Source organism: Bombina bombina, chromosome 5 (genome assembly GCF_027579735.1).
Source record: "Bombina bombina isolate aBomBom1 chromosome 5, aBomBom1.pri, whole genome shotgun sequence".
In the NCBI taxonomy this organism is placed as follows: Eukaryota; Metazoa; Chordata; class Amphibia; order Anura; family Bombinatoridae; genus Bombina; species Bombina bombina.
In genome coordinates, this window is record NC_069503.1 from 918293898 (window position 1) to 918321516 (window position 27619).

Below are 27619 nucleotides of genomic sequence, written 5' to 3' on the forward strand. Positions count from 1 at the left end.
TTAGGGAGCTCCTGGTCCCCCCTTGATGGTTGATGTAAGCCACAGTCGTGATGTTGTCCGACTGAAATCTGATGAACCTCAGGGTTGCTAACTGAGGCCAAGCTAGAAGAGCATTGAATATTGCTCTTAACGCCAGAATATTTATTGGGAGGAGTTTCTCCTCCTGAGTCCACGATCCCTGAGCCTTCAGGGAATTCCAGACTGCACCCCAACCTAGAAGGCTGGCATCTGTTGTTACAATTGTCCAATCTGGCCTGCGAAAGGTCATACCCTTGGACAGATGGACCCGAGATAGCCACCAGAGAAGAGAATCTCTGGTCTCTTGATCCAGATTTAGCAGAGGGGACAAATCTTTGTAATCCCCATTCCAATGACTGAGCATGCATAATTGCAGCGGTCTGAGATGTAGGCGCGCAAATGGCACTATGTCCATCGCCGCTACCATTAAGCCGATCACTTCCATGCACTGAGCCACCGAAGGGCGCGGAATGTAGTGAAGAACACGGCAGGAATTTAGAAGCTTTGATAACCTGGACTCCGTCAGGTAAATTTTCATTTCTACAGAATCTATCAGAGTTCCTAGGAAGGAAACCCTTGTGAGGGGTGATAGAGAACTCTTTCCCTCGTTCACTTTCCACCCATGCGACCTCAGAAATGCCAACACTATGTCCGTATGAGATTTGGCAATTTGGAAGTTTGACGCCTGTATCAGGATGTCATCTAGATAAGGGGCCACTGCTATGCCCCGTGGTCTTAGGACCGCCAGAAGAAACCCCAGAACCTTTGTAAAAATTCTTGGGGCTGTAGCTAACTCGAAGGGAAGAGCCACAAACTGGTAATGCCTGTCTAGAAAGGCAAACCTTAGGAACCGATGATGATCTTTGTGAATCGGTATGTGAAGGTAAGCATCCTTCAAATCCACTGTGGTCATGTACTGACCCTCCTGGATCATAGGTAGGATTGTCTGAATAGTTTCCATTTTGAATGGTGGAACTCTGAGGAATTTGTTTAAGATCTTTAGATCCAAAATTGGTCTGAAGGTTCCCTCTTTTTTGGGAACCACAAACAGATTTGAATAAAATCCCTGTCCTTGTTCCATCTGTGGAACTGGATGGATCACTCCCATTATTAGGAGGTCTTGCACACAGCGCAAGAATGCCTCTTTCTTTATCTGGTTTACAGATAATCTCGAAAGGTGAAATCTCCCTTTTGGGGGGGAAGCTTTGAAGTCCAGAAGATATCCCTGAGATATGATCTCCAACGCCCAGGGATCCTGAACATCTCTTGCCCACGCCTGGGCGAAGAGAGAAAGTCTGCCCCCTACTAGATCCGTTGCCGGATAGGGGGCTGTTCCTTCATGCTGTCTTAGAGGCAGCAGCAGGCTTTCTGGCCTGCTTGCCTTTGCTCCAGGCCTGGTTAGATTTCCAGGCCGGCTTGGATTGCGCAAAAGTTCCCTCTTGTTTTGTAGCAGAGGAAGTTGATGCTGCACCTGCCTTGAAGTTTCAAAAGGCACGACAATTAGACTGTTTGGCCCTTGATTTGGCCCTGTCCTGAGGAAGGGTATGACCCTTACCTCCAGTAATGTCAGCAATAATTTCCCTCAAACCAGGCCCGAATAGGGTCTGCCCCTTGAAGGGAATGTTAAGTAATTTAGACTTTGAAGTCACGTCAGCTGACCAAGATTTAAGCCATAGCGCCGTATGGCTTAATTCTTAGCCGTTAGTTTAGTCAAATGAACAATGGCATCAGAAACAAAAGAATTAGCTAGCTTAAGTGTTCTAAGCTTGTCAAGTATTTCAGTCAATGGAGTAGCTGTCTGAAAGGCCTCTTCCAGAGACTCAAACCAGAACGCCGCAGCAGCAGTGACAGGAGCAATGCATGCAAGGGGCTGAAGGATAAAACCTTGTTGAATAAACATTTTCTTAAGGTAACCTAATTTTTTATCCATTGGATCTGAAAAAGCACAACTGTCCTCGACAGGGATAGTGGTACGCTTTGCTAAAGCAGAAACTGCTCCCTCCACCTTAGGGACCGTCTGCCATAAGTCCCGTGTGGTGGCGTCTATTGGAAACATTTTTCTAAAAATAGGAGCGGGGGAAAACGGCACACCGGGTCTGTCCCACTCCTTCGTAATAATTTCTGTAAACCTTTTAGGTATTGGAAAAAACGTCAGTACACACCGGCACCGCGTAGTATTTATCCAGTCTACACAATTTCTCTGGCACTGCAATTGTGTCACAGTCATTCAGAGCAGCTAAAACCTCTCCAAGCAACACCCGGAGGTTCTCAAGCTTAAATTTAAAAGTAGACATATCTGAATCAGGTTTCCCCGAGTCAGAGACGTCACCCACAGACTGAAGCTCTTCCTCAGCTTCTGCATATTGTGACGCAGTATCAGACATGGGCCTTAAAACATCTGCGCGCTCTGTATTACGTCTAACCCCAGAGCTATCGCGATTTCCTCTGAATTCAGGCAGTCTGGCTAATACCGCTGACAGGGTATTATCCATGATTGCTGCCATGTCCTGCAAAGTAATCACTATGGGCGTCTTTGATGTACTTGGCGCCATTTTAGCGTGAGTCCCTTGAGCGGGAGTCAAAGGGTCCGACATGTGGGGAGAGTTAGTCGGCATAACTTCCCCCTCGTCAGAATCCTCTGGTGATAATTCTTTTAAAGATAACAGCTGATCTTTATTGTTTAAAGTGAAATCAATACATTTAGTACACATTCTCCTATGGGGTTCCACCATGGCTTTTAAACATAATGAACAAGGAGTTTCCTCTATGTCAGACATGTTTATACAGACTAGCAATGAGACTAGCAAGCTTGGAAAACACTTTAAATCAAGTTAACAATCAATATAAAAAAAAGTTACTGTGCCTTTAAGAGAAACAAATTTTGCCAAAATTTGAAATAACAGTGAAAAAAGGCAGTTAAACTAACGAAATTTTTACAGTGTATGTAACAAGTTAGCAGAGCATTGCACCCACTTGCAAATGGATGATTAACCACTTAATACAAAACACAGATTAACAAAACGAAACAGTCATAACAACTGCCACAGCTCCTACTTTTGAAGCCTTTTGAGCCCTTCAGAGATGTCCTATAGCATGCAGGGGACTGCTGAGGGAAGCTGAATGTCACAGTTTGTAATTTTAACTGCACCAACTGTAACTTTTATACTATAACAGTGGAAAGCCTCAGGAAACTGTTTCTAGGCAAAAATAAAGACAGCCATGTGGAAAAAACTAGGCCCCAATAAGTTTTATCACCAAAGGATATATAAAAACGATTAAACATGCCAGCAAACGTTTTATATTGCACATTAATCAGAGTATATACCTCTGATAGCAAGCCTGATACTAGTCGCTATTAAAACACTGTATTTAGGCTTTAACTTACATTAATCCGGTATCAGCAGCATTTTCTAGCAAATTCCATCCCTAGAAAAACTTAACTGCACATACCTTATTGCAGGATACCCTGCACGCCATTCTCCCTCTGAAGTTACCTCACTCCTCAGACATATGTGAGAATAGCAGTGGATCTTAGTTACTTCTGCTAAGATCATAGAAAAACACAGGCAGATTCTTCTTCTAAATGCTGCCTGAGATAAAATAGTACACTCCGGTACCATTTAAAAACAATAAACTTTTGATTAAAGAAAAAACTAACTATATTTTACCACTTTCCTCTTACTACCTCCAGCTATGTTGAGAGCTTGCAAGAGAATGACTGGATATGGCAGTTAGGGGAGGAGCTATATAGCAGCTCTGCTGTGGGTGATCCTCTTGCAACTTCCTGTTGGGAAGGAGAATATCCCACAAGTAATGGATGATCCGTGGACTGGATACACCTAACAAGAGAAAACTCCATTCCCCCCATTGACAGTTGAAACAATTGAATCCAACTGAGAACCAAATAACCTATTACCTTGGAAAGAAAGAGATAGCAATCTGGACTTAGAAGTCATGTCAGCATTAAAAGATTTAAGCCACAAAGCTCTTCTAGCTAACATAGCTAAAGACATAGCTCTAACATCGATTTTGATGATATCAAAAATGGCATCACAAACAAAATGATTAGCATTTTGAACTGAGAGAATAATGCTAGACAAATCAGAATCCAATTCTTGTTGCACTAAATTTTCCAACCAAAAAGTTGATGCAGCTGCAACATTAGCCAAAGAAATTACAGGCCTGAGAAGATTACCACAATATAAATAGGCTTTCCTTAGATAAGATTCAAGTTTCCTATCTAAAGGATCTTTAAAAGAAGTACTATCTTCCAAAGGAATAGTAGTACGTTTAGAAAGAGAAGAGATAGCCCCATCAACTTTGGGGATCTTTTCCCCAAAACTCCAATGTAACCGCTGGCAAAGGATACAATTTTTTTATTACTAGTCTTAATATCAAGAGGACTAGATTCCTCAATATCCAATGTAATCAACACTTCTTTTAACAAAGAACGAATATGCTCCATTTTAAATGAATAAATAAGTAGATTTGTCAGTTTCAATATCTGAGGAAGGATCATCTGAATCAGATAGATCCTCATCAGAGGAGGATAATTCAGTATGTTATCAGTCATTTGAAATTTCATCAACTTTATGGGAAGTTTTAAAAGACCTTTTACGTTTATTAGAAGCCGGGATGGCAGACAACGCCTTCTGAATAGATTCAGTAATAAATTCTTTTAAATTCACAGGTATACCTTGTACATTAGATGTACAGAACAGGCAATGTACTATTACTGATGGACACATTATCTGCATGTAAAAGTTTATCATGACAACTATTATAAACCACAGCTGGAGATATAATCTCCACAAGTTTACAACAAATACACTTAGCTTTGGTAGATCTGTTATAAGGCCGCAGGGTTCCAACAGTGATTTCTGAGACAGGATCAGATTGAGACATCTTGCAAATGTAAGAGAAAAAAACAGAATGTATGCTTACCTGATAAATTTCTTTCTCTTGCGATGTATCGAGTCCACGGATTCATCGATACTTGTGGGATATTCTCCTTCCCAACAGGAAGTGGCAAAGAGAGCACCCACAGCAGAGCTGTCTATATAGCTCCCCCTTAGCTCCACCCCCCAGTCATTCGACCAAAGGTTAGGAAGAAAAAGGAGAAACTATAGGGTGCAGAGGTGACTGAAGTTTTTAAATAAAATTATACTACCCGTCTTAAATAAATAGACAGGGCGGGCCGTGGACTCGGTACATCGCAAGAGAAAGAAATTTATCAGGTAAGCATAAATTCTGTTTTCTCTTGCAAAATGTATCGAGTCCACGGATTCATCCATACTTGTGGGATACCAATACCAAAGCTTTAGGACACGGATGAAGGGAGGGACAAGACAGGTACCTTAAACGGAAGGCACCACTGCTTGTAGAACCTTTCTCCCCAAAATAGCCTCCGAAGAAGCAAAAGTATCGAATTTGGAAAATTTGGAAAAAGTATGAAGCGAAGACCAAGTAGCCGCCTTACAAATCTGTTCAACAGAAGCCTCATTTTTAAAAGCCCATGTGGAAGCCACTGCTCTAGTAGAATGAGCAGTAATCCTTTCAGGAGGCTGCTGGCAAGCAGTCTCATATGCCAAACGGATGATGCTTTTCAGCCAAAAAGAAAGAGGTAGCCGTAGCCTTTTGACCTCTCCGCTTACCAGAATAAACAACAATGAAGATGTTTGATGGAAATCTTTAGTTGCTTGTAAGTAGAACTTTAAAGTACGAACCATATCAAGATTGTGCAACAGACGTTCCTTCATGGAAGAAGGATTAGGACACAGAGAAGGAACAACAATTTCCTGATTGATATTCCTATTAGAAGCAACCTTAGGAAGGAATCCAGGTTTGGTACGCAAAACCACCTTATCTGCATGGAAAACAAGATAAGGTGAGTCACAATGTAAAGCAGATAACTCAGAAACTCTTTGAGCCGAAGAGATAGCTACTAAAAACAGAACTTTCCAAGATAGAAGCGTAATATCTATGGAATGCATAGGTTCAATCGGAACCCCTTGAAGAACTTTAAGAACTAAGTTTAGGCTCCATGGCAGAGCAACGGGTTTAAATACAGGATTGATCCTGACTAAAGCCTGACTAAATGCCTGAACGTCTGGGACATCTGCCAGACGTTTGTGTAAAAGAATAGACAAAGCAGATATCTGTGCTTTTAAGGAGCTAGCTGATAATCCCTTCTCCAATCCTTCTTGAAGAAAAGACAATATTCTAGGAATCCTAATCTTACTCCATGAGTAACCCTTGGATTCACACCAATAAAGATATTTCTGCCATATCTTATGATAGATTTTCCTGATGACAGACTTTCTAGCTTGAATCAGGGTATCAATGACCGACAGAGAGAAACCACGCTTTGATAAAATCAGGTGTTCAATCTCCAAGCAGTCAGACGCAGAGAAATTAGATTTGGATGCTTGAATGGACCTTGTATTAGAAGGTCCTGCCTCATCGGCAGAGTCCACGGTGGAACAGATGACATGTCCACCAGGTCTGCATACCTAGTCCTGCGTGGCCACGCAGGTGCTATCAAAATCACCGGAGCTCTCTCCTGCTTGAGTCTGGCAACCAGACGTGGAAGGAGAGGAAACGGTGGAAATACATAGGCCAGGTTGAAGGACAAGGGCACTGCTAGAGCATCTATCAGTCCTGCTGGGGATCTCGGGACCTGGACCCGTAACAAGGAAGCTTGGCGTTCTGACGGGACGCTATCAGATCCATTTCTGGTGTGCCCCATAGCTGAGTCAGCTGGGCAAATACTTCCCGATGGAGCTCCCACTCCCCCGGATGCAAAGTCTGGCGACTTAGAAAATCCGCCTCCCAGTTCTCTACCCCTGGGATATGGATTGCTGAAAGATGGCAAGAGTGAATCTCCGCCCATCGGATTATTTTGGTTACCTCCATCATCGCTAGAGAACTCTGTGTTCCTCCTTGATGATTGATATAAGCTACAGTCGTGATGTTGTCTGACTGAAATCTGATGAATTTGGCCGTAACCAGTTGAGGCCATCCCTGAAGCGCATTGAATATCGATCTCAGTTCTAGAATGTTTATCGGGAGGAGAGCCTCCTCCTGAGTCCATAAAACCCTGTGCTTTCAGGGAGTTCCAGACTGCACCCAGCCCAGTAGGCTGGCATCTGTCGTTACTATGACCCACTCTGGCCTGCGGAAACACATTCCCTGGGACAGGTGAACCTGTTACAACCACCCGAGAAGAGAATCTCTGGTCTCCTGATCCAGATGCATCTGAGGAGATAAATCTGCATAATCCCCATTCCACTGTTCGAGCATGCATAGTTGTAGTGGTCTGAGGTGTAGGCGAGCAAATGGAACTATGTCCATTGCCGCTACCATTAGTCCGATTACCTCCATACAGTGAGCCACGGACGGCCGAGGAATGGAATGAAGAGCTCGGCAGGTGGTTACAAGCTTTGATTTCCTGACCTCCGTCAGAAATATTTTCATTTCTACCGAGTCTATTAGAGTCCCTAGGAAGGAAACTCTTGTGAGAGGGAAGAGAGAACTCTTTTTTATGTTCACCTTACACCCATGAGATCTCAGAAAAGCCAACACGATGTCCGTGTGAGACTTGGCTAGCTGGAAAGTCGACGCTTGAATTAAGATGTCGTCTAGATAAGGCACCACTGCTATGCCCCACGGTCTTAGAACCGCCAGAAGGGACCCTAGCACTTTTGTGAAAATTCTGGGAGCCGTGGCCAACCTGAAGGGAAGGGCCACAAACTGGTAATGCCTGTCCAGAAAGGCAAACCTGAGAAATTGGTGATGATCTCTGTGAATAGGGATGTGCAGATATGAATCCTTTAAATCCACGGTGGTCATATATTGACCCTCCTGGATCAGTGGCAGAATAGTCAGAATAGTCTCCATTTTAAAAGATGGGACTCTGAGGAATTTGTTTAGAATTTTGAGATCCAAGATTGGTCTGAAAGTTCCTTCTTTTTTGGGAACCACAAACAGGTTTGAGTAAAACCCTAGCCCTTGTTCCGCTTTTGGAACTGGGCGGATCACTCCCATGGTATGTAGGTCTTCTACACAGCCTAAGAACGCCTCTCTTTTTGTCTGGTTTGCAGACAATTGAGAAATGAGAAATCTCCCCCTTGGGGGGGAGTCTTTGAAGTCCAGAAGATAACCCTGGGTAACTATCTCTAAAACCCAGGAATCGTGAACATCTCTTGCCCAAGCCTGGGCGAAGAGAGAGAGTCTGCCCCCTACTAGATCCGGTCTCGGATCTGGGGCTACCCCTTCATGCTGTCTTGGCCTGTTTACCCTTATTCCAAGCCTGGTTAGGTCTCCAGACTGACTTGGATTGGGCAAAGTTCCCCTCTTTAGGAGACCCTCTAATTTTTTATCCATAGGATCTTTGAACGCACAACTGTCTTCTATAGGTATAGTTGTACGCTTGGCGAGAGTAGAAATAGCTCCCTCCACCTTAGCGACCGTCTGCCACGAGTCCCGCATGGTGTCAGATATGGGAAACATTTTCTTAAAAACAGGAGAGGGAGCGAACGGTATACCTCGTCTATCCCACTCCTTAGTAACAATGTTCGCAATCCTCTTAGGGACTGGAAAAACATCAGTGTAAACAGGAACCTCTAAGTATTTGTCCATTTTACACAATTTCTCTGGGACCATTATAGGGTCACAATCATCCAGAGTCGCTAATACCTCCCTGAGCAACAAGCGGAGGTGTTCAAGCTTAAATTTAAAGGCCGTCATATCAGAATCTGTCTGAGGGAGTGTCTTCCCTGAATCAGAAATCTCTCCCTCAGACAGTAAAACTATCAGAACATTCTGAGGGTTTATCGGATACGGCTACTAAAGTGTCAGAAGGCTCAGCATTTGTTCTTAACCCAGAGCTGTCCCGCTTTCCTTGTAACCCAAGCAGTTTAGATAAAACCTCTGTGAGGGTTGTATTCATAACTGTGGCCATGTCTTGTAAAGTAAATGAAGTCGACGCACTAGAGGTACTTGGCGTCACTTGTGCGGGCGTTACTGGTTGTGACACTTGGGGAGAGCTAGATGGCATAACCTCATTTCTTTCTGTCTGAGAATTATCTAGCAATATATCTTTAAATGCTATAATATGATCTTTAAAATTTATAGACATATCAGTGCAAGTGGGACACATTCTAAGAGGGGGTTCCACAATGGCTTCTAAACACATTGAACAAGGAGTTTCCTTGATGTCAGACATTAGAATAGAATGAATTAGGGGGTAGTAGAGTTATAAATATGGTACCAGGTGTTACATATATTATCTATCCACAATGATATTCTAAATCCTTGAATTTTTAGATTGTTGGACAGCAAAACCTGGAGTGGGCTACTCACTAAAAGGACAAACAACAACTAGATAAACTAGTTGTAACTGAGAGTACAACAGAGTTTAAAGAGAGAGTAGTTCCACAAGTGTATAATAAGGGTTAACTCTACTTACAAAGAAAATGTCTAAATGTTAAAAACGTTCCATATCACTCATACATTTAAATTTTATTATAATCAACTAGGAACACACTCATATACAGTAGCAAAGGCTGATAATTAAAACCACTTAAACTCCGTGGATTGCATGATAGCAATCAAATATTTGTATCAACAATTAAGTAATCCTCAGTCCGTTTATAAATTTAGGTTAACTAAACCCTTACAATCCGAGGGCTGTATTAATCTTTATCATAATATCATAAAGGACTAGAGGATGTAAGTTAAACTACTTTATCAACTTTTTTTAAACCACAAGAGTAAGCACAATTAAAAGAACGAACAGGAGAGACAAAGCTGCCCTTGTCGGACCCCTGATGCGCGTTTCACGAACGCTTCCTCAGAGGGGAGCGTTCGTGAAACTATGATAAAGATTAATACAGCCCTTGGATTGTAAGGGCTTAGTTAACCTAAATTTATAAACGGACTGAAGATTTCTTAATAGTTGATACAAATATTTGATTGCTATCATGCAATCCACGGAGTTTAAGTGGTTTTAATTCTCAGCCTTTGCTACTGTATGAGTGTGTGTTCCTAGTTGATTATAATAAAATTTAAATGTATGAGTGATATGGAACGTTTTTAACAATTAGACATTTTCTTTGTAAGTAGAGTTAACCCTTATTATACACTTGTGGAACTACTCTCTCTTTAAACTCTGTTGTACTCTCAGTTACAACTAGTTAATCTAGTTGTTGATGTCAGACATGTTAACAGGCTAGTAATGAAACAAGCAAGCTTGGAAAACACTTTATTCAAAGTAATATAATATTTAGAAAAAAACGGTACTGTGCCTTTAAGAGAAAAAAAGATGCACAAACTCTGCAAAACAGTGTAAAAAAGCAGTAAACTTTTCGAAATTTTTACAGTGGAATCATAAAGCCTTAGTAAAATAAAAAACTTAATTGAAGAAACTAAAACTAACACCTCACTTTACCATGTCTTCCTAGTATAACACAGGCAAAGAGAATGACTGGAGGTGGAGGGGAAGGGAGGGGCTATATATACAGCTCTGCTGTGGTGCTCTTTGCCACTTCCTGTTAGCAGGAGGTTAATATCCCACAAGTAAGGATGAAATCCGTGGACTCGTCATATCTTTGTAAAAGAAATTAACCACTAAAACATTTATGCCTAAAACATGTTAATTTTAACAAGCGTAAGAAAAAGAACCCCTGCACCTCGCAACAGCTCTGCTGTGGCGCCTACCTGCCCTCAGGGTACTATACTATCAACTGACGTAACAACGAACCGCATAACTAAATAGTAGTCTGGGCTCAACCGGAGCTAATGCCTGTTTCTATTACAGTCACAGTGAAGAGCGCATCTGAGCGAGTGAAAATAGGCTCCGCCCACCGGAACGACGATGTAAAAAACACAAACAACCGCATGGAGAAGCAGTCTGAGTATAAAACCATGTGCAATCTTTCACCCCTTAACACACAACCTACAGCCGTATTGTCAACCAATAAAAAACGTTAAGCCTCCCAGTGTCTTTCATATTGCTTAAGTCTATAAACAATGATCTTTAGCCCAAATGTCACAAACATAACGATAGGTTTCTCAGTACCCCTCTTATAACTGGTTACTGCTTTACCCCATTCCCCAGCAGGGAAAAAAATGTCAGCCAGTTTCTGAGCTATCAGGTCTCTTCAGAAAATAAAGGGCTGCACATACCTCAATGCTGCTCATAGCATGAACCGTTCCTCACACTGAAGATTTACCTTGGATTACCTTCAGAAGTTCTGTGGGAACCCACATGGATCGTAGTTACAGGTGTTAAGATCATTCACCTCAGGGCAGAATCTTCTTCCATGTCTCCCTGAGCAAAAAATAGTACACACCGGTACCATTTAAAATAAAAAATAGCTTGATTGAAGAAACTAAAACTAACACCTCGCTTTACCTCTTTCTAGTACTAACACCGGCAAAGAGAATGACTGGGGGTGGAAGGGAAGGGAGGAGCTATATATATACAGCTCTGCTGTGGTGCTCTTTGCCACTTCCTGTTAGCAGGAGGATAATATCCCACAAGTAAGGATGAAATCCGTTGACTCGTATCTTGTAGAAGAAATATGTTGATCGTCCACTGGTTCAAGAAAACCATATTTTGAATTTGAAGAAACTTTGTGAGCGATTCTCTAAAACTCTACACTCAGGTGAAATTGTTTAAAGACTTTTCATTGCTATGGGACTCTCCACAGGCAAAAATTTATTTTTATAGCTTTGCATATCGCTAAGTGGCTTATCCTATATTTCTATATGTGAAGGAGAGACATATTACTATATACAATTCAATAAAGATAGGTGGTTTTTTTTTGGTTTTGTTTTTTTAATTGTGACATAGTACCTTATTCATACATTGTTTGTACTTACAGTATCATCAAGGCCGTCGATGTGTAAAACCACTGTTTTGGCACGTTTATTTGTAGTTCCCAGAAAGAATTGTGCTTTTCTTCGTCGTGAGTTCATCTCATTCATACTGTCACCATCTGCTGTACCGGATGACTGAAGAAGGTCATAGACTTCAGTGGCGAGAAGCTGAGTATCACCAGGTGTAGTAGTCCTGAAAATAAAGATTATGTATTTATGTAGATGTAAAAATACCACACACACATTATATATCTATATATATATATATATATATATATATTTTATATATATATATATATATTTTATATATATATATATATATATATATATATATATATATATATATATATATATATATATATATATATATATATATATATATATATATATATTAATATTATATTATCTCTCTCTCGCTCTCTATATATATATATATATATATATATATATATATATATATATATATATATATATATATATATATATATATATATATATATCTATATCTATATATATATATCTATATCTATATATATATATATATATATATATATCATAATTTATTTAAGAGCTTACCTGATTAATTCATTTCTTTCATAGTGGCAAGAGTCCATGAGCTAGTGACGTATGGGATATACATTCCTACCTCAAAATGCCTATAAATACACCTCCAACCTCACTCATACCTTAGTTTAACGTATAGCCAAAATGTGAGGTATATAAAAAGGAACAAAAAGCATACAAAAAGTGGAACTGGAAAAAATAATGTGCTTTATACAAAAAAAATAAATTAAAAAAATAGGGTGGGTCTCATGCACTCTTGCCACTATGAAAGAAATTAATTTATCAGGTAAGTTCTTATATAAATTATGTTTTCTTTCATGTAAGTGGCAAGAGTCCATAAGCTAGTGACGTATGGGATATAATACCCAAGATGTGGAAGTCCACGACTCACTAGAGAGGTAGGGATAAAATAAAAACAGCTATTTCCACTGAGAAATTAAATACCATCAAGATGAGACAACTGCCTGAAGAACCTTTCTACCAAAGGCTGCTTCCGAAGAAGCAAACACATAAAAATTGTAAAATAAGTAAAAGTATGCAAAGACGACCAAGTTACTGCTCTGCAAATTTGATCAACTGAAGCTTCATTCTTATGAGCCCAAGAAGTGGCAACTGATCTAGTAGAATGAGCTGTAATACTCTGAGGCAGAGACTGCCCCGCCTCCAAATAAGCTTTGTGAATCAAAAGTCTTAACCAAAAAGCCAGATAAATAACAGAGGCTTTCTGACCTTTCCTGGAGCCAGAAAAAATAACAGACTAGAACTCTTTCTGAAATCTTAAGTAGCCTCAACATAATATTTCAAAGCTCTTACCACATCCAAAGAATGTTAAAACCTTTCAAGAGTATTTTTAGGACACAACGAAGGAACAGCAATTTCCTCATTGATGTTGTTAGATTTCACAACTTTAGGCAAAAATTTAAATGAAGTCCGCAAAACAGCTTTATCTTGTTGGAAAATCAGACAGACTCACAAGAGAGAGCAGACAATACAGAAACTCTTCAAGCAGAAGAGATGGCTAAAAGAAATAACTTTCCAAGAAAGTAATTTAAATGTCCAGAGAATACATAGGCACAAAAGGAGGAGCCTGTAAAATCTTCCAAACCAAAATTGAGACTCCAAGGAGGAGAAATAGATTTAAAAACAGGTTTAATATGAATCAAATCCTGGATAAGACAGTGAATATCAGGTAGTTTAGCAATCTTTCTATGAAATAAGACAGAAAGAACAGACATTTGTGCTTTCAAAGTATTTGCAGACAAAACCTTATCCAAATATCCTGAAGAAACTGTAAAATCCTAGGAATTCTAAAAGAATGCCAAGAATAATCATGAGTTGAACATCATGAAATATAGGTTTTCCAAACCTGAAAATAAATTCTCCTTGACACAGACTTAGGAGCCCGTATCATGGTGCTAATAACCGAGTCAGAGAAACCTCTATGGCTAAGCACTTAAGCATTCAATTCCCATGCCTTCAAATTTAGAAATTTGAGATCCTGATGGAAAAATGGCCCCTGAAACAGAAGGTCTGACCTTAAAGGAAGTGGTCAAGGCTGGCAACTGGACATACTAACAAGGTCCGCATACCAAAACCTGAGAGGCCAAGCTTTTGCTATCAGAAACACATAAGGTCAATCCATTATGAACTTGGAGATCACCCTTGGAAAAAGAACCAGAAGTGGAAAAATGTAAGCAGGTTGGTAAAAACCAAGGAACCGCTAGAGCATCCACCATCTCCGCCTGAGGATCCTTGGACCTGGAAAGTATTTTTTTTTTAGACAAGAGACATGAAATCTATTTCTGGAAGACCCCAGATCTGTACAAGATGAAAAAAACACATCTGGATGGAGAGCACTCCCCAGGATATAAAGTCTGATGGCTGAGATAATTCCCTTCCCAATTGTCTACTCCTGGGATATGAATCGCAGAAATTAGACAAGAGATGAATTCCGTCCAAGAAAGTATCCAAGATACTGCCTCCATAACTAAAGGACGGCGAGTCCCTCCTTGATGATTGACATATGCCACTGTTGTGATATTGTCCGTTTGAAAATAAATGTAAAAGTTCTCTCATCAATAAAGGCCACGCCTGAAGTGCCCTGAAAATAGCATGGAGTTCTAAAATATTGATTGATAACCTCACCTCCTGAGGTTTCCAAACCCCAAGTGCTGTCAGAGACTCTCAGACAGCGCCCCGACTGAAAAACTTGCATCTATTGAGAATAGAATCCAGGTAGGACAAACAAATGAGGCCCCCTGAACAATAAGGTGATAGTCCAACCACCAAATCAGAGAGAAAAGAGTGTTGGGATTTAAGTATATCAGTTGTGATATCTGAAAATAATCCTTGCACCTACAGTATGGTGCAACATGCAAAGCTATAAAGGCCTCAAACGAAAACAAGAATAGACATCTCATGGACAACCGAGTCCTGAGAGGTAGAAAGCTCAGAGCGCATAAAAGTACCAGGGGATAAACCAGATTTAGACCCATTCTTGGTCTTTAACACATAACATAAGCAGACAGAACAGAATTGTGCAGGTGGGCAAACCATAGTCTCCTCACAATATAAACATGCATTTGTTACAGTGATCTCTGAAAAACAACCCTCTGAGAGGTTAGTATCAGAATCCTCCATAGCAGGTATAATGTTTCAATATTGTAGCAACAAAAAAACATAATTTATGTAAGAACTTACCTGATAAATTCATTTCTTTCATATTAGCAAGAGTCCATGAGCTAGTGACGTATGGGATATACATTCCTACCAGGAGGGGCAAAGTTTCCCAAACCTCAAAATGCCTATAAATACACCCCTCACCACACCCACAATTCAGTTTAACGAATAGCCAAGAAGTGGGGTGATAAAAAAGTGCGAAAGCATATAAAATAAGGAATTGGAATAATTGTGCTTTATACAAAAATCATAACCACCCCAAAAAAAAGGGCGGGCCTCATGGACTCTTGCTAATATGAAAGAAATGAATTTATCAGGTAAGTTCTTACATAAATTATGTTTTCTTTCATGTAATTAGCAAGAGTCCATGAGCTAGTGACGTATGGGATAATGATTACCCAAGATGTGGATCTTTCCACGCAAGAGTCACTAGAGAGGGAGGGATAAAATAAAGACAGCCAATTCCTGCTGAAAATAATCCACACCCAAAATAAAGTTTAATGAAAAACATAAGCAGAAGATTCAAACTGAAACCGCTGCCTGAAGTACTTTTCTACCAAAAACTGCTTCAGAAGAAGAAAATACATCAAAATGGTAGAATTTAGTAAAAGTATGCAAAGAGGACCAAGTTGCTGCTTTGCAAATCTGATCAATCGAAGCTTCATTCCTAAACGCCCAGGAAGTAGAAACTGACCTAGTAGAATGAGCTGTAATCCTTTGAGGCGGAGTTTTACCCGACTCAACATAGGCAAGATGAATTAAAGATTTCAACCAAGATGCCAAAGAAATGGCAGAAGCTTTCTGGCCTTTTCTAGAACCAGAAAAGATAACAAATAAACTAGAAGTCTTTCGGAAAGACTTAGTAGCTTCAACATAATATTTCAAAGCTCTAACAACATCCAAAGAATGCAATGATTTCTCCTTAGAATTCTTAGGATTAGGACATAATGAAGGAACCACAATTTCTCTACTAATGTTGTTAGAATTCACAACTTTAGGTAAAAATTCAAAAGAAGTTCGCAACACTGCCTTATCCTGATGAAAAATCAGAAAAGGAGACTCACAAGAAAGAGCAGATAATTCAGAAACTCTACTGGCAGAAGAGATTGCCAAAAGGAACAAAACTTTCCAAGAAAGTAATTTAATGTCCAATGAATGCATAGGTTCAAACGGAGGAGCTTGAAGAGCCCCCAGAACCAAATTCAAACTCCAAGGAGGAGAAATTGACTTAATGACAGGTTTTATACGAACCAAAGCTTGTACAAAACAATGAATATCAGGAAGATTAGCAATCTTTCTGTGAAAAAGAACAGAAAGAGCAGAGATTTCTCCTTTCAAAGAACTTGCGGATAAACCTTTATCTAAACCATCCTGAAGAAACTGTAAAATTCAGATTTACGAGCCTGTAACATAGTATTAATCACAGAGTCAGAGAAACCTCTTTGACCAAGAATCAAGCGTTCAATCTCCATACCTTTAAATTTAAGGATTTGAGATCCTGATGGAAAAAAGGACCTTGCGACAGAAGGTCTGGTCGTAGCGGAAGAGTCCACGGATGGCAAGAGGCCATCCGGACAAGATCCGCATACCAAAACCTGTGAGGCCATGCCGGAGCTACCAGCAGAACAAACGAGCATTCCTTCAGAATCTTGGAGATTACTCTTGGAAGAAGAACTAGAGGCGGAAAGATATAAGCAGGATGATACTTCCAAGGAAGTGATAATGCATCCACTGCTTCCGCCTGAGGATCCCAGGATCTGGACAGATACCTGGGAAGTTTCTTGTTTAGATGAGACGCCATCAGATCTATTTCTGGAAGCTCCCACATTTGAACAATCTGAAGAAATACCTCTGGGTGAAGAGACCATTCGCCCGGATGCAACGTTTGGAGACTGAGATAATCCGCTTCCCAATTGTCTATACCTGGGATATGAACCGCAGAGATTAGACAGGAGCTGGATTCCGCCCAAACCAGAATTCGAGATACTTCTTTCATAGCCAGAGGACTGTGAGTCCCTCCTTGATGATTGATGTATGCCACAGTAGTGACATTGTCTGTCTGAAAACAAATGAACGATTCTCTCTTCAGAAGAGGCCAAGACTGAAGAGCTCTGAAAATTGCACGGAGTTCCAAAATATTGATCGGTAATCTCACCTCCTGAGATTCCCAAACTCCTTGTGCCGTCAGAGATCCCCACACAGCTCCCCAACCTGTGAGACTTGCATCTGTTGAAATTACAGTCCAGGTCGGAAGCACAAAAGAAGCCCCCTGAATTAAACGATGGTGATCTGTCCACCACGTTAGAGAGTGTCGTACAATCGGTTTTAAAGATATTAATTGAGATATCTTTGTGTAATCCTTGCACCATTGATTCAGCATACAGAGCTGAAGAGGTCGCATGTGAAAACGAGCAAAGGGGATCGCGTCCGATGCAGCAGTCATAAGATCTAGAATTTCCATGCATAAGGCTACCGAAGGGAATGATTGTGACTGAAGGTTTCGACAAGCTGAAATCAATTTTAGACGTCTCTTGTCTGTTAAAGACAGTCATGGACACTGAATCTATCTGGAAACCCAGAAAGGTGACCCTTGTCTGAGGAATCAATGAACTTTTTGGTGAATTGATCCTCCAACCATGATCTTGAAGAAACAACACAAGTCGATTCGTATGAGATTCTGCTAAATGTAAAGACTGAGCAAGAACCAAGATATCGTCCAAATAAGGAAATACCACAATACCCTGTTCTCTGATTACAGACAGAAGGGCACCGAGAACCTTTGTAAAAATTCTTGGAGCTGTAGCTAGGCCAAACGGCAGAGCCACAAACTGGTAATGCTTGTCCAGAAAAGAGAATCTCAGGAACTGATAATGGATTTATTGGAATATGCAGATATGCATCCTGTAAATCTATTGTGGACATAAAATGCCCTTGCTGAACAAAAGGCAAGATAGTCCTTACAGTTACCATTTTGAACGTTGGTATCCTTACATAACGATTCAATATTTTTAGATCCAGAACTGGTCTGAAGGAATTCTCCTTCTTTGGTACAATGAAGAGATTTGAATAAAACCCCATCCCCTGTTCCAGAACTGGAACTGGCATAATTACTCCAGCCAACTCTAGATCTGAAACACAATTCAGAAATGCTTGAGCTTTCACTGGATTTACTGGGACACGGGAAAGAAAAAATCTCTTTGCAGGAGGTCTCATCTTGAAACCAATTCTGTACCCTTCTGAAACAATGTTCTGAATCCAAAGATTGTGAACAGAATTGATCCAAATTTCTTTGAAAAAACGTAACCTGCCCCCTACCAGCTGAGCTGGAATGAGGGCCGCACCTTCAAGGCTTGGATTTATTCCAGACTGGAGATGGTTTCCAAACTGAAACTGCTCCTGAGGATGAAGGATCAGGCTTTTGTTCTTTGTTGAAACGAAAGGAACGAAAACGATTATTAGCCCTGTTTTTACCCTTAGATTTTTTATCCTGTGGTAAAAAAGTTCCTTTCCCACCAGTAACAGTTGAGATAATGGAATCCAACTGAGAACCAAATAATTTGTTACCCTGGAAAGAAATGGAAAGTAGAGTTGATTTAGAAGCCATATCAGCATTCCAAGTTTTAAGCCATAAAGCTCTTCTAGCTAAAATAGCTAGAGACATAAACCTGACATCAACTCTGATAATATCAAAAATGGCATCACAGATAAAATTATTAGCATGCTGAAGAAGAATAATAATATTATGAGAATCATGATCTGTTACTTGTTGCGCTAAAGTCTCCAACCAAAAAGTTGAAGCTGCAGCAACATCAGCCAAAGATATAGCAGGTCTAAGAAGATTACCTGAACACAGATAAGCTTTTCTTAGAAAGGATTCAATTTTCCTATCTAAAGGATCTTTAAACGAAGTACCATCTGACGTAGGAATAGTAGTACGTTTAGCAAGGGTAGAAATAGCCCCATCGACTTTAGGGATTTTGTCCCAAAATTCTAATCTGTCAGACGGCACAGGATATAATTGCTTAAAACGTTTAGAAGGAGTAAATGAATTACCCAATTTATCCCATTCTCTGGAAATTACTTCAGAAATAGCATTAGGAACAGGAAAAACTTCTGGAATAACCACAGGAGATTTAAATACCTTATCTAAACGTTTAGAATTAGTATCAAGAGGACCAGAATCCTCTATTTCTAAAGCAATTAGTACTTCTTTAAGTAAAGAACGAATAAATTCCATTTTAAATAAATATGAAGATTTATCAGCATCAATCTCTGAGACAGAATCCTCTGAACCAGAAGAGTCATCAGAATCAGAATGATGATGTTCATTTAAAAATTCATCTGTAGAGAGAGAAGTTTTAAAAGATTTTTTATGTTTACTAGAAGGAGAAATAACAGACATAGCCTTCTTGAAACAAAATCTCTTATGTTATCAGGAACATTCTGCACCTTAGATGTTGAGGGAACTGCAACAGGCAATGGTACATTACTAAAGGAAATATTATCTGCTTTAACAAGTTTGTCATGACAATTAATACAAACAACAGCCGGAGGAATAGCTACCAAAAGTTTACAGCAGATACACTTAGCTTTGGTAGTTCCAGCACTAGACAGCGATTTTCCTGAAGTATCTTCTGACTCAGATGCAACGTGAGACATCTTGCAATATGTAAGAGAAAAAACAACATATAAAGCAAAATTGATCAAATTCCTTAAATGACAGTTTCAGGAATGGGAAAAAATGCCAATAAACAAGCTTCTAGTAACCAGAAGCAAAGAAAAAATGAGACTGAAATAATGTGGAGACAAAAGCGACGCCCATATTTTTTGGCGCCAAATAATACGCCCACATTATTTGGCGCCTAAATGCTTTTTGGCGCCAAAAATGACGCCACATCCGGAACGCCGACATCTTTGGCGCAAAAGGACGTCAAAAAATGACGCAACTTCCGGCGACACGTATGACGCCGGAAACAGAAAAGATTTTTTGCGCCAAAAAAGTCCGCGCCAAGAATGACGCAATAAAATGAAGCATTTTCAGCCCCCGCGAGCCTAACAGCCCACAGGGGAAAAAAGTCAAATTTTTAAGGTAAGAAAAAATGATTGATTCAAATGCATTATCCCAAATATGAAACTGACTGTCTGAAAATAAGGAATGTTGAACATTCTGAGTCAAGGCAAATAAATGTTTGAATACATATATTTAGAACTTTATAAATAAAGTGCCCAACCATAGCTTAGAGTGTCACAGAAAATAAGATTTACTTACCCCAGGACACTCATCTACATGTTTGTTGAAAGCCAAACCAGTACTGAAACGAAAATCAGCAGAGGTAATGGTATATAAATAAGAGTATATCGTCGATCTGAAAAGGGAGGTAAGAGATGAATCTCTACGACCGATAACAGAGAACCTATGAAATAGACCCCGTAGAAGGAGATCACTGCATTCAAATAGGCAATACTCTCCTCACATCCCTCTGACATTCACTGCACGCTGAGAGGAAAACCGGGCTCCAACTTGCTGCGGAGCGCATATCAACGTAGAATCTAGCACAAACTTACTTCACCACCTCCATAGGAGGCAAAGTTTGTAAAACTGAATTGTGGGTGTGGTGAGGGGTGTATTTATAGGCATTTTAAGGTTTGGGAAACTTTGCCCCTCCTGGTAGGAATGTATATCCCATACGTCACTAGCTCATGGACTCTTGCTAATTACATGAAAGAAAAGGAAATTTATGCTTACCTGATAAATTAATTTCTTTTACAATATACCGAGTCCACGGGTTTCAATCCTTTACTTGTGGGATATATTCCTCCTGCTAACAGGAAGTGGCAAAGAGCACCACAGCAGAGCTGTTATATAGCTCCTCCCCTAACTCCTCCCCCCAAAGGTATAGGAAGAGAAAGGGAAAGAACCAACAAGGTGCAGAGGTGACTGAATTTTATATAAAAAATAAATCCTGTCTCAAAATGACAGGGTGGGCCGTGGACTCGGTATATCGTAAAATAAATTAATTTATCAGGTAAGCATACATTTCCTTTTCTTTTACAGGATATACCGAGTCCACGGGTTTCATCCTTTACTTGTGGGATACCAATACCAAAGCTTTAGGACACGGATTAAAGGGAGGGCCAAGACAGAAACCTAAATGGAAGGCGCCACTGCTTGAAGCACCTTTCTCCCAAAAACAGCCTAAGAAGAAGCAAAAGTATCAAATTTGTAAAATTTGGAAAAAGTATGAAGGGAGGACCAAGTCGCAGCCTTACAAATCTGTTCAACAGAAGCATCGTTTTTAAAAGCTCAAGTGGAAGCCACAGCTCTAGTGTAATGAGCCGTAATCTTTTCAGGGGGCTGCTGTCCAGCAGTCTCATATGCCAGGTGGATGATGCTTCTCAGCCAAAAAGAGAGAGAGAGAGAGAGAGAGAGGTAGCCGTAGCTTTTTGACCCCTACGCTTCCCAGAATAAACAACAAACAAGGGAGATGTTTGACGGAAATCCTTGGTCGCTTGTATATAAAATTTTAAAGAGCAAACCACATCCAAATTATGTAACAAACGTTCCTCCTTCTTAGAGGAAGGATTAGGACACAAGGAAGGAACCACAATTTCCTGATTAATATTCTTATTTGAAACAACCTTAGGAAGGAATCCAGGTTTAGTACGCAAAACCACCTTATCCGAATGGAAGATAAGATAAGGGGAATCACATTGCAACGCAGAAAGCTCAGAAACTCTTCGAGACGAAGAAATAGCTACTAAAAACTTTCCAAGATAACTGTTTAATATCTATGGAATGCATGGGTTCAAACGGAACCCCTTGAAGAACATTAAGAACTAAATTCAAACTCCATGGTGGAGCAATTGTTTTAAACACAGGCTTAATTCTGATTAAAGCCTTACAAAAATGATTCTGATTAAAGCCTGACATCTGCCAGATGCTTGTGAAGCAAAATTGACAAAGCAGAAATTTGTCCCTTCAAGGAACTATCTGATAATCCCTTCTCCAATCCTTCTTGGAGAAAAGACAAACTCCTAGGAATCCTAATCTTACTCCATGAGTAACCTTTGAGTTCACACCAATAAAGATATTTACGCCATATCTTATGGTAAATTTTTCTAGTGACCGGCTTGCGAGCCTGAATCAGAGTATCAATGACCGGCTCAGAAAAACCCCGCTTAGATAAAATCAAGCGTTCAATCTCCAAGCAGTCAGCTGCAGAGAAGTTAGATTTGGATGTTGGAAAGGACCTTGAATGAGAAGGTCCTTTCTCAATGGCAGTCTCCACGGTAACAGAGACGACATGTCCACTAGATCTGCATACCAGGTCCTGCGTGGCCACGCAGGCGCTATTAGAATGACTGAAGCCCACTCCTGCTTGATTCTGGCAATCACACGAGGAAGGAGAGGAAAAGGTGGAAACACATAAGCCAGGTTGAACGACCAAGGTACTGCTAGAGCATCTATCAGTACAGCCTGAGGATCCCTTGACCTGGACCCGTAACGTGGAAGTTTGGCATTCTGTCGAGATGCCATCAGATCCAATTCCGGTGTGCCCCATTGATGAATCAAGGTTGCAAACACCTGCGGATGGAGTTCCCACTCCCCCGGATGAAAAGTCTGACGACTTAGAAAATCTGCTTCCCAGTTCTCTACTCCTGGGATATAGATCGCAGACAGATGGCAAGAGTGAGCCTCCGCCCATCGAATTATCTTTGATACTTCTATCATCGCTAGAGAACTCCTTGTTCCCCCCTGATGATTGATATATGCTACAATCGTGATATTGTCCGACTGGAATCTTATGAATTTGGCCAAAGCCAACTGAGGCCACGCTAGCAGCGCATTGAATATCGCTCTCAGTTCAAGAATATTGATTGGCAATTGAGACTACGCCTGAGTCCACACACCCTGAGCCTTCAGGGAATTCCAGACTGCACCCCAGCCCAGAACACCCGCGTCCGCCGTTACTATTACCCAAGATGGCCTGCGGAAGTACATCCCTTGGGACAGATTGTCCTGCGACAACCACCACCAAAGAGAGTATCTGGTCTCTTGGTCCAGATTTATCTAAGGAGATAAATTTGCGTAATCCCCATTCCACTGACTGAGCATGCACAGTTGTAGTGGTCTGAGATGAAAGCGAGCAAACGGGATGATATCCATTGCCGCTACCATTAGCCCGATGACTTCCATACACTGAGCCACTGATGGCCGATGAATGGACTGCAGAGCCCTGCAAGTATTTAGAATCTTTGATTTTCTGACTTCTGTCAAATATCTTCATGTTTACCGAGTCTATCAGAGTTCCCAGGAATGGAACTTGTCTGTGGAACTAGTGAACTCTTCTCTACATTCACTTTCCAACCGTGGGTTCTCAGAAATGACAACACAATGTCTGTGTGAGATTTGGACAGATGATAGGTTGATGCCTGGATCAAGATATCATCCAGATAGGGCGCCACCGCTATGCCTCGCGGCCTGAGAACAGCTAGAAGAAACCCTAGAACCTTTGTGAAGATCCTGGGAGCCGTGGCCAACTCGAAGGGAAGGGCCACAAACTGATGTTTGTCCTGAAATGCAAATCGCAGGAACTGATGATGTTCCACATGGATAGGGATGTGGAGGTACGCATTCTTCAGATCCACCGTGGTCATGTATTGACCCTCCTGGATCAAATGGTCTCCAATTTGAAAGATGGGACTCTGAGGAACTTGTTTAGACATTTGAGATCTAAAATCGGTCTGAAGGTTCCCTCTTTTTTGGGAACCACAAATAAGTTTGAATAGAACCCCTACCCTTGTTCCCGATCTGGAACTGGGCAAATTACACCCATGGTGTAGAGGTCTTTTACATAGCGTAAGAACGCCTCTCTTTTTGTCTGGTCTACAGACATTCTTGAAAGATGAAATTTTCCCCTTGGGGGGGGGGGGGGAAGTCCTTGAATTCCAACTGATATCCCTGGGTCACTATTTCCAATGCCCAGGGATCCTGTACATCCCTTGCCCAAGCCTGAGCAAAGAAAGAGAGAGTCTTCCCCCTACTAGATCCAGTCCCTGATCGGGGGCTGCCCCTTCATGCTGTCTTGGTAGCAGCAGCAGGCTTTTTGACTTGTTTACCTTTATTCCAGGCCTGGTTAGGTCTCCAGACTGCCTTGGATTGCGCAAAGTTCCCTTCCTGCTTAGTGGAGGAAGAGGAAGTAGAGGATGTTCCTTTAAAATTTTGAAAGGAACGAAAATTGTTTTGTTTACCCCTCATCTTGACGGGCTTGTCCTGAGGTAGGGCGTGACCCTTACCTCCAGTAATGTCAGAGATTATTTCCTTCAGTTCAGGCCCAAATAGGGTCTTACCCTTGAAGGGAATAAGGATAAACAAATTCAAATGAGGTGCACGAACAGCCAGTGGTGAATTAGGATTTTCTTTATTGCAATTAAAAATCTTTCTCCCTCCAGGGATACAGGAATCTCAGGCTTAGCAGTGAGTGGAGATAGCTTCACTCTAGTGACTGTCTGCTGACATGTTTCGGCAATGAAGCCGTAATCGTAGCTACAGTCTCAGGTGTGCACCAGTCTAATAAACTAGTTCCTGTTACCTGATTGGTTAAAAAATATAATTAAAACCATACCTAGAGTGAAGCTAAATCCAACTCTCCTCACATAGATTATAACAGGACAACAATTTCCCATTGCAAAGTATAACAAATACAGTCTTGCGAAATTTAATCATAAACAATCAGCTGTGTATAAGAGCATTAATAATAAATCAAAATTTGATCACTTATAGGATTCATTGAACCCTAGCATATATGATGAGAGTCATATCGGTAATTAACAAAAAAATCAGAAAACTAGAAACAGATAGTACATAAAGTACAATATACAAACAAATATGAGAAATAAATATACAAAAGGAATAAACAGTTGTTTAAATGCATAAAGCATACTCATACCCACATTATCTTGCAACTATATATACAAAGAGCCGCAATGTACAAACACTGTAACAAGTGCTTATCATATGGATTAGGATTTAAACTTGAATACACAGACCCAGAGCCAGGAATTTATTCCCAGAAATTTATCAGGTCAAATTCTGAATTTAACCCTTCTGGGACTCTGGTTCTGAGTCTGTGTATTCAAAACACCTCTCTTTTAGCCAGCAACTTTTCCCTGTCACCACCTCTCTTATTTGTCTTGACCTGTTCTATAATAGTCCATCTAAGTGACTTGGTACTTGTATTGTGACAAGTTTTAAAATGCTGGACCAGGGGTGTAGTTAATTTACCATTTTTAATGTTTGAGACATGTTCCCTAATCCTTTCCCTTGTCTCCCTATTAGTGAGCCCTGTATATTGTATCCCACACTCTGTGCAGGTTAATAAATAAATTGCGAACTTAGTTCTACAATTTAAACAAGAGAAGTGCCGAAAAGTCTCTCCAGTTGTGGAGCTCCTGAAGCCTTCTCCCTGTTGTAGAAATTCACAAGCAGTACACTGAGCAAAATTACATTTATAGGTTCCTTGAAGGGAATAGTCAAAAGCTTAGATTTAGACGATATGTCAGCCGACCATGACTTTAACCATAACGCTCTACACGCTACAATGGCAAAACCTGCGTTTTTCGCTGCTAACTTTGCAATTTGAAAAGCAGCATCAATCATAAAAGAATAAGCTAATTTAAGAGCCTTAATTCTGTCTAAAATGTCCTCTTAAGGTGTCTCAACCTTCAGAGAATCTTCCAGGGCGCCAAACCAAAAAGCAGCTGCAGTAGTTACTGGAACCATGCAAGCTATAGGCTGCAAGAGAAAACCCTGGTGAACAAAAAATTTCTTTAGAAGACCCTCTCATTTTTTATCCATCGGGTCTTTAAAAGCACAACTGTCCTCAATGGGTATAGTTGTACATTTAGCTAGAGTAGATATAGCTCCCTCCACCTTGGGAATCAATTGCCAAAAATCCCGCATGGTGTCAGATATGGGAAACATTTTTCTAAAATTAGGAGGGGGAGAAAACGGTACACCTGGTCTATCCCATTCCTTTTTAACAATTTCCGAAATTCTCTTAGGAACCGGAAAAACATCCGTGTAAGTAGGTACTTCCAATTATTTGTCCATTTTACACAATTTTTCTGGGGGAATCGTGATCGGGTCACAATCATCCAGAGTCGCCAGAACCTCCCTGAGCAATAAGCGGAGGTGTTCTAATTTAAATTTAAAGGACACTAAGTCTGAATCCGTCTGAGGTAATAAATTTCCTGACTCTGAAATTTCCCCCTCAGACATGAAATCCCTAACCCCCAAATCAGAGCATTGGGAGTTTACATCGGAAATAGCCACTAAGGCGTCAGAAGGTTCAGTATTTGCATTAGTATCTGACATATGGTGTTTACCCTGCAAACCTGGCAGTTTAGACAATACCTCTGTAAGGGTAGTAGACATGACTGCAGCCATATCTTGCAAAGTAAAAGAAGTAGACGCACTAGAAGTACTTGGAGTCGCTTGCGTGGGCGTTAAAGGTTGTGACACTTGGGGAGAATTAGATGGCATATCCCGATTCTCTGTAGACTGAGAACCATCCTGAGGCCCACTTTCTTTATTTAAAATGTGATCCTTACAGTGTAAGGCCCTTTCAGTACAGGGCACAATGTAAGAGGGGGTTCTACCATGGCTTCTAAACACATAGAACACTGACTTCCCATGTCAGACATGTTGTACAGACTAGTAATAACAGCACAAGTCGTTCCCAATGTTTATTATATGTGAAAAAAACAATTCAGCACAAAAACGATTACTGCGCCTTTAAGAATAAAAAGTGTACACTGCTTTGGCAAAGTTGTTAAAATGATAATCAAAATGAACAATTTTATTGTTATTAGAGCCTAATGTGCTATCGGATATTGCACCACAAGTAATAGGAGAGAAAAAATGTAATTTTATGAAATTAGGCAGTAAAAACCATTTGCAGACAAATTTCACTTAATGACTTCTGCACCTCGCCACAGCTCTGCTGTGGCGCCTACCTGCCCCCAAGACCTGTCAAAACGATCCGGGTCCCAATCCAAAGTATAGCCTTACAGTCTGGTTCCAACCGGAGCTAATGGCTGCTACCTCTCAAGAAACTAACTGCGCAATGAAGCGCGAAATTAGGCTCGCCCAATGTACACATTGCTTTTTCTTGTATTAAATATGCCACAGAAAATATTCAATTTAGCCTCAATAAACCCCATAGACGTTTAACATCAGGTGTTTCCTAGGCTGCCCCAGTGTCTAAACCACGTACCCCTGAAGTATCCCATGTTATCTAGAATGGGATAATAATACACAGGTTACCACAGTACTACACTCTAAAAAGGAATACTGCTCACCCTTGCCTCGCATGGGGAATATGTCAGCCAAATTCTGATCTATCAGGTCTCCTCAGAATGGAAATGACTGCACATATCTCGATATTGCTTGCAGCAAAAAATCGTTCCCCAT

At 40.6% G+C, this 27619-nt stretch overlaps 1 protein-coding gene across 1 annotated transcript in view; it reads right to left on the reverse strand.

Annotated features, from left to right (window-relative positions):
* The window catches only part of ARMC1 (armadillo repeat containing 1), a 374962-nt gene that overhangs the window by 100022 nt on the left and 247321 nt on the right, over positions 1 to 27619 (reverse strand). Inside the window, 2 exon segments of the mRNA XM_053715076.1 lie at positions 11905 to 12094; positions 16012 to 16065. Of these exon segments, the coding sequence (XP_053571051.1) occupies positions 11905 to 12094; positions 16012 to 16065 (244 nt within the window).